Genomic DNA, 7474 nt, shown 5'->3' with positions numbered 1-7474 from the left:
TGCAAAATATATTTTTAATTAATGTATTATTATTAGGGATATTTACATTGAGACGCCATATGGTTGTTCAAATTTAATTAAAAAAATTATAAATTATTTTGTTTTAATTTTTTAAATGAAAAAAAAAATAAAATAAAAAAAAAAAAAAAAAAAAATAATTTAAAATTAAAATTTTTTTGATTGATTTCTAACAGTGCACAAAACAATCTCAATTATTTAGATACTTTGTCCCTAAATATAGAACTTTCTTTTTATTTTTTTTTTTTTTTTTAAAAATTTTCATTTTTTTTTTTTTTTTTTTTAAAATCAAGATATTTATATTTTTTTTCCACAGAACCCATTAAAATGAAAAAAAAGTGGAATTTTTTAAAACACATTCAGTATTTTCTAAATTTATAATCAAATTTCCTTTTTAGGAAAAAAACCTTTTTTTTTTTTTTTTTTTTTTTTTTTTAATTTTTTTTTTTTTTCCCCTGTATTTTAAAAGGATACCAAATTTATTATTTTATTTTTTTTTCTTTTATTTTTATATTAAAATATAGGCCAAGAGAAAAAAAATTAAAAAGAAAAAAAAAAAAAGAAAAAAAAAAAAGAAAAAAAAGAAAAAAAAATTGGTTCAGGGTTGCCTAAATAATCTATATTTAGGGCAAAATTCATTTTTTTTTTTTTTTTGGTGGGGTTGAAATAATAAAAATAATTTTTTTAAAATACTTTTTTTAAAAAAAAAAATTTAAAATAAAAAATTTAAACCCAAAAAAAAAATAGATTTTCTTTATTTTAAAAAAAAAAAAAACAATAAAAAATTTCCAAAATTTCTTAAAAAAAAAAAAAAAAAACTATTTTTAGAAATGGCCCATTTTTTAATTTCCCGCCCCCCCCAAAATTTTTAGCCCCGGGAATTTTATTTTCATTTTTTTCAAAACTAACCCAAAAATTTCCAATTTCGAAACAAATTTGTTTTTTTAAAATTATCTTTTTTTTAAAAAATTGAAATCCCAAGGAAAAATATTTAAGGGGGTTTTTAATATTTAAAAAAAAAAAAAAAAAAAAAAAAAAAAAAAAATCCAAATTTTGGGGATTTGAAAAACACCGGAAATGGGAAATTTTAATTTTTAAAAAAATCTAATTAAAAAATTTTTTTTAATTTTAAGAAATATTTTTTAAAAAAAAAAGGGGTTAAGGGGANGGATTTTTTTTATTTACCCTTTTTATTTCCTTTTTAATATTTTTTTTACAAATTTGTTTTTTTTTTAAAAAAAAAAAAAATTTTCCCAATTTGGAAAAATAAACCCGGAGGTTTTAATTTTCCCCATTCTTTAAAAAAAAAAGGGGGGTGGTTTTGGGAAATTTTCCGTTTCCAAAACCAAAATTCCAAATTTTTTTAAAAACCCTGGAAAAAAATGGAANNGNAAAAAGGACCTTAAATTTTTTTTTTTTTCCAAAAAATNCAAATTCCAGGAATTTTTTTTTAATTTTTTTTTTAACCCCCNGCCCCAANCCCCNTTAAATTTTTTTTAAAAATTAAAATTAAAATTTTTAAATTAAAATTAAAATTTTTTTTTTTTNTTNNCCCCCNNNAATTTTTTTAAAAAATTAAAATTAAAAAATTAAAATTAAAAAATTAAAATTTTTAAATTAAGGTTAAAAATTTTTGGGAAACCCGTTAAAAAAAAAGGTAAAAATTTTATTTTAAAATTAATTGGAAAGGTTAAAAAAAATTAAAAAAATTTTTTTTAAAAAAGGAATTTTTTAAAAAAAAAAAAAAAAGTTTTTTTAATTTTTACCAAAAAAAAATTTTTTATTTTTTTTTTTAAAGGGGTTTCTGGAAAATTTAACCTTTTTTTTTTTGGGAACCCACTTTTTTTTTTTTTTTTTTTTTTTTTTTTTTTTTTTTTTTTTTTTTTTTTTTAAAATTTTTCTTTTTTTTTTTAATTTTTTTTCATAGCAAAAAAAAATAAAAAAAAAATAATAGAAAAAAAAAAAAAAAAAGAAATTGAAAGTAACAAATTAAAAAATGAATAATACTTTCAAATATGTTAATGAAGATGTATCAGGTACAGAAGGTGAAGAATCAGATTATGATCCATCAGAATTTATAAGAGGATATCATGAATCACCAAGATCACCAAGATTGATCGATTATGAAATGGGACGTGGTTTAATGGGTAATTTCAAAGGTCTTGGAATTAATAAAGTTAGACAGAGCAATGAATATGATAATGATACTGATTATAGTAGTAGAAAATCATCAAAAATTATAAATGATGTTATTCATGGTCATATGGAAGTACCAGATTATATAATGGATTTTATAGATACAGAACAATTTCAAAGATTAAGAGATTTAAAACAAGTGGGTACCACAAGTTTTGTATTCCCCTGTGCATCACATTCAAGATTCGAACATTCCATTGGTGTTAGTCATTTAGCAGGTAAGTATATAGATAGAATTAAAGTGACACAACCTGAATTGGAAATAACAGAACGCGAGCAGAAATTTGTAAGAATAGCAGGTTTGTGTCATGACCTTGGTCATGGTCCATTCAGTCATGCATTTGAATCATGGGTTGATCAGTTGGGTGGTAGTAAACGATTTCATCATGAAGATATGTCAATCAAGATGTTGAATTGGATCATTGATGATCATGGTTTGGACGAGTATGATAGCGATGATATCAAATTCATCAGTAGTTTAATTCAAGGTAAACATAGACCAAAGGAAAGAGCATTCATATACGATATAGTTGCAAATAATAGAAATAGTGTTGACGTTGATAAATTTGATTACCTATCACGTGATTCCTACTATTTGGGTAGATCAACAGTTTGTGATTTTCAACGTCTTATGGAATTTAGCAAAGTCATTGATGATCAAATTTGTTTCCTAAGTAAAGAGATCTATAACCTCTACGAACTATTCCACACTCGTTATAGTTTACATAAATTGGTTTACACTCATAAAGTTGGCAAGTCAATAGAATTCATGATTGCCGATGCTTTCACAGAAGCTGATCAATTCTTAAAGATTTCTGATCAATTAGAAGATCCAAAAGAATTTATAAATTTATCAGATAGTTTATTAAGACGTATTGAAACTTCAAAAGAACCTGTAAATATATATACATTCATATTTATTTATATTTATATTTATAAAATCAAAATTCTTTTTTTATTAATTAATAATATATTTTTTTTTTTTTTTTTTTTTTTTTTTTAGGAATTGGAAAAATCAAGAAAAATTATTAAAAATATTAGAAATAGAAATCTTTATAAATTTGTTGATGAAATTATTGTATCAACAGATAAAATAAGATGGTCAGCTGATAGTTTAGCAGAAGATATAGCAAAGGTGGGTAATGGTATATTAGAGAGTGATATTATTGTACAAAATTTGAAATTAAATTATGCATTCAAAGATAAGGATCCAGTTCAATCAACTAGATTTTATACTCGTTATGATTCAACACAAAGTTTTACTATTAAAAAAGAAGAGACTAGTCATTTAATTCCAAATCAATTCCAAGAAGAAAGAATTAGAATATTTTGTAGAAGTAAAGAAAAATGTGAACAAGTTCAAACTGCATTTAGAAAACTTTTAAAAAATCATAATTTATCACCAAATCCTTCTTTTACAGTTTCACCTGCACGAAATATTAAAAAAATTTAATTATTTAAAATATTTAAAAAATTAATTAATAATTAAATATATATATATATATATTTAACTAATAATTAATTAATAATTAATAAAATAAATGAATAAAAAAAAGTTTGTGTAATATATATGTTTTAAATATTTCAATAATTTGATATTAATTTTTTTTATTTAAATAATTGTATTTCCAACCCATCCAGGATAAAAAAAAATTAAAATTAATTTCAATTTCAATTTTTTTTTTTTTTTTTTTTTTTTTTTTTCTTAAAATTGCATTTCACCAAAACACACACACAACATAACATTCATACATACCTACATACATACACATACATACATACATACACATACATACATACACATACATACACATACATACACATACATATATACACATACATACATACATAGACATACATTTTAACATAAATTAAATTTGTTATAATTATATATTTATATATATATATATATATAAATATATTTATAATAAAAGAACATGAGTAATAATAGATTAGTAATTTTACATGGTAATGCTCACCCAAAATTAAGTAAAGAGATAGCATCATGTTTAAATACAGAAGTTGGAAATGCATTAGTTTCAAAATTTGCAAATAGTGAAACACAAGTAATAATCAACGAATCAGTTAGAGATGTAGATTTATATATAGTTCAACCAACTTGTAATCCAAGTGTAAATGATTATCTAATGGAATTATTGGTAATGGTAGATGGTGCAAAAAGAGCTTCAGCTCATCGTATCACTGCAGTAGTTCCATTCTTTGGTTATGCTAGACAATCAAAAAAAGATAAATCAAGAGCGCCAATCACTTGTAAATTAGTTGCTAATATGATGGAAGCTGCTGGTATCGATAGAGTAATAACTATGGATTTACAGTAAATATTATTATTACTTATTATTTATTATTATTTAATATTATTATTATTATTAATCTTTTTTTTTTTTTTTTTTTTTTAAAAATTAAATTATAATAATAGTTCAAGTCAAATTCAAGGTTTTTTTAATATACCAGTTGAAAATGTTTATACAGAACCATTATTTGTAAAATATATTAAAAAGAAGAAAAAGACAGAATTTTTAAATCAAGAGTTTGTAATTGTATCACCTGGCGTTGGTGGTGTAAAGAGAGCAAAAGCAATTTCAGATAAATTAGAGAGTGAATTAGCAATTATTCATCGTGCAAATAAAGAGATGTCATTGTCATTATCATCATCATTTTCATTCGATATTGAAGAGACAGTTCTAGTTGGTGATGTAACTGGAAAGATTGCAATCATAATCGATGATATTGCAGATACTTGTAAAACTTTAAAATTAGCATCAAAAGCATTAATTAAAAAAGGTGCAATCAAAGTTTATGCTTTAGTTACTCATGGTGTTTTCTCAAATAATGCAATCGATATCATAAATGATTCATCAATCACTGAATTGGTAATTACCGATTCAATTCCAAATGAACATAACAAAGAAAAATGTCCAAAACTTAAAATCATATCAATTGCCTCTGTTTTATCTGAAACAATGAGACGTTGTCATCATGGTGAAAGTGTTACTTCAATTAGTAAATAAATAAATAAATAAATAAATAAATAAATAAATAAATAAATAAATAAATAAATAAATAAATAAATAAATAATAAAAATATTAAATAATTATAATAAATTTTATTTTATTTTATTTGTTGTTGTTATTTTTTTGAAAGTATTTTAAATAATTTTGAATTTTTAAAATTATAAACTTTTATAATTGGTAATAGTTGAGTGAATAATTGATGATTGTTTAGAATTGAGGTATTATTGTCATTAATGTATAACGTTTTTAAAGAGTTTGGTAAATCTTTAATTATAGGATCACCATTTAAAATTAAAGTTTCAATTGATGATGGTAACCAAGTGGAATCTATCTCTTGTGAAAGTGTAATTGGTAATTCTAATAATTTTATTGAATTTAGTAATTTTGGTATTTCTTCTTCTTCTCTATATTGAATGATTCTTAAAGATTTTAAATTTGATGGGAATGATACCAATGGTTTAATTTGACTTGATAATGAAATAAAGTTTAATATTTCAATTGATTTTGGGAATACTGTTTCTTCATCTTTATTATGGTTATCGTTAAGTTCAGCAGCTAATTTTAATAAACTCATTGGTAAATTATGTTTATTTACAATTCTAGTTAATGAATTACCATGGTAGCTACTAAATGATAATGATTTTAAGTTTGTTAAATTTTTAAATAATAATAAAATTGGTTCAAATGAAATTGAACTTGATATTTTAAAATCTAAACATGTAATATGATTTGGAATTAAACTACGAGTACCATTAATAAGATCCCTAGAGATACTTGAATCTACAATTAATACTAATCTATCTACTGATTTTGGTAATTTAATATATTTCAAATTATCTAAATTAACCTTTAATTTCTTAATTGTATTTGGTAAAATTTGATTTGATGATGATGATGACAATAATAAATTTCCAGTTTTAATTTTATTTACATTTGAAATATCTAAATTTGTTAAATTTGTAAACATTTTTAAATTTTTAATATTTAATTTTTTACCAATTTTTAATTTTTTAATTGAATTATTATTATTATCATCATCTGAATTAAATATATTACTATATTTATATCCTGAACCAAGTTTTAAAGATTTTAAATGATTTAATGGTGGTAATTTTAATTTATTGGATAATGAATTATAATTTGAAAATTCTAAAACTTGTAAATTTGAAATTTGTAAATCATTAATTGATTGATTAAATAAATCACCAAAGTAAAGATATTTCAATTGTTGAGTTGGTAAAACTTGAATTGGAAATAATGGTCGATTAAATTCTCTACCAAATTTTAAATAACTTAATGATTCAGGTAATGATCCAACATGTAAAACTCTATTAAAATCTTCTGATAGTATTAATGTTTTTAATGTTTTTGGTAATACATTTGGTAATATTTCAATATTAAATTTTATTGATAAATTTAATGATGTTAATCCTGAAAACAATAATAAACTTTTTAAATTAGGTGATGATGATGATGATGATGATGATGATGATGATGATGATGATGATGATGATGATGATGATGATGATGATGATTCTAGATTACCACCAAATTGTATTGTTTCCAAACGTAATGATTTTAAATTATTATTATCATTATCTATTTTAAATTTATTTTCACTTAAAATTGATTCACTTTGGTAAATTGTAAATGTTAAATCTGTGATTGATTGAGGTAGAAATGAAGCTTTGAAGATTGATTGTGATTGATTTTCTTGAAAAAGTTGAATATGAAGTTTATCTACAGATGGTGGTATTTGTTTTAGTGATTCTAATGTTTGTTCATCAATTACATTTGTATCTTGTAATGAATTTTTAATTAATAAACTCTTGAAATAATCTTTAAATGGACTTGATCTAAAATTACCATCCAATAAATCAGTAAATGTAAAAATTCTCTTGGAAATATAATTATTTGAAATATTTAAATGAAATAATATTTCATTTAAAATTGATTTATTCCTCCAAATTTTAAAGAATAACCTATCATTTTCAGGATATTCTTTATTTTCATTGATGCAACAAAAATACATTTTACACACTTGATATATATATATTATGATTGGAAAAAAAAAAAAAATAAAATAAAAAAAAAAAAAAGAAAAAAAAAAAAAAAAGAAAAAAAAAAAATTATTTTCGGTTGGTTCTGATTCAAAGGGTTTTTTTTACTCCATAATATTTAGCTTAGCTTAAACCCATAAAATAAATGAAATTTAGTTTCATTTATT

At 21.3% G+C, this 7474-nt stretch overlaps 3 protein-coding genes across 3 annotated transcripts; 2 read left to right on the top strand and 1 right to left on the bottom strand.

Moving 5' to 3' along the window:
- Positions 1–2014: 2014 nt before the first annotated feature.
- DDB_G0272484 (HD phosphohydrolase domain-containing protein) lies at positions 2015–3667 on the top strand (the record flags this gene model as incomplete). The annotated part of the gene is made up of 2 exons (XM_001732918.1): positions 2015–3109; positions 3218–3667. 2 exons carry the CDS (start codon positions 2015–2017, stop codon positions 3665–3667), a joined length of 1545 nt encoding a protein of 514 aa, XP_001732970.1.
- A 484-nt stretch (positions 3668–4151) lies between these two features.
- On the top strand, positions 4152–5243 carry prsB (phosphoribosyl pyrophosphate synthetase; the record flags this gene model as incomplete). Its single annotated transcript, XM_640227.1, has 2 exons — positions 4152–4549; positions 4652–5243. 2 exons carry the CDS (start codon positions 4152–4154, stop codon positions 5241–5243), a joined length of 990 nt encoding a protein of 329 aa, XP_645319.1.
- Positions 5244–5362: 119 nt separating this feature from the next.
- On the bottom strand, positions 5363–7279 carry DDB_G0272482 (hypothetical protein; the record flags this gene model as incomplete). Its single annotated transcript, XM_640226.1, has 1 exon — positions 5363–7279. The coding sequence occupies one exon, from the start codon at positions 7277–7279 to the stop codon at positions 5363–5365; it is 1917 nt and encodes a 638-aa protein (XP_645318.1).
- Positions 7280–7474: the final 195 nt, after the last annotated feature.

The sequence above is a fragment of the Dictyostelium discoideum genome (assembly GCF_000004695.1).
Source record: "Dictyostelium discoideum AX4 chromosome 2 chromosome, whole genome shotgun sequence".
NCBI lineage: Eukaryota > Evosea > Eumycetozoa > Dictyosteliales > Dictyosteliaceae > Dictyostelium > Dictyostelium discoideum.
The sequence above is the reverse complement of the archived record's forward strand: the minus strand, read 5'-3'. Positions and strand labels throughout refer to the sequence as shown.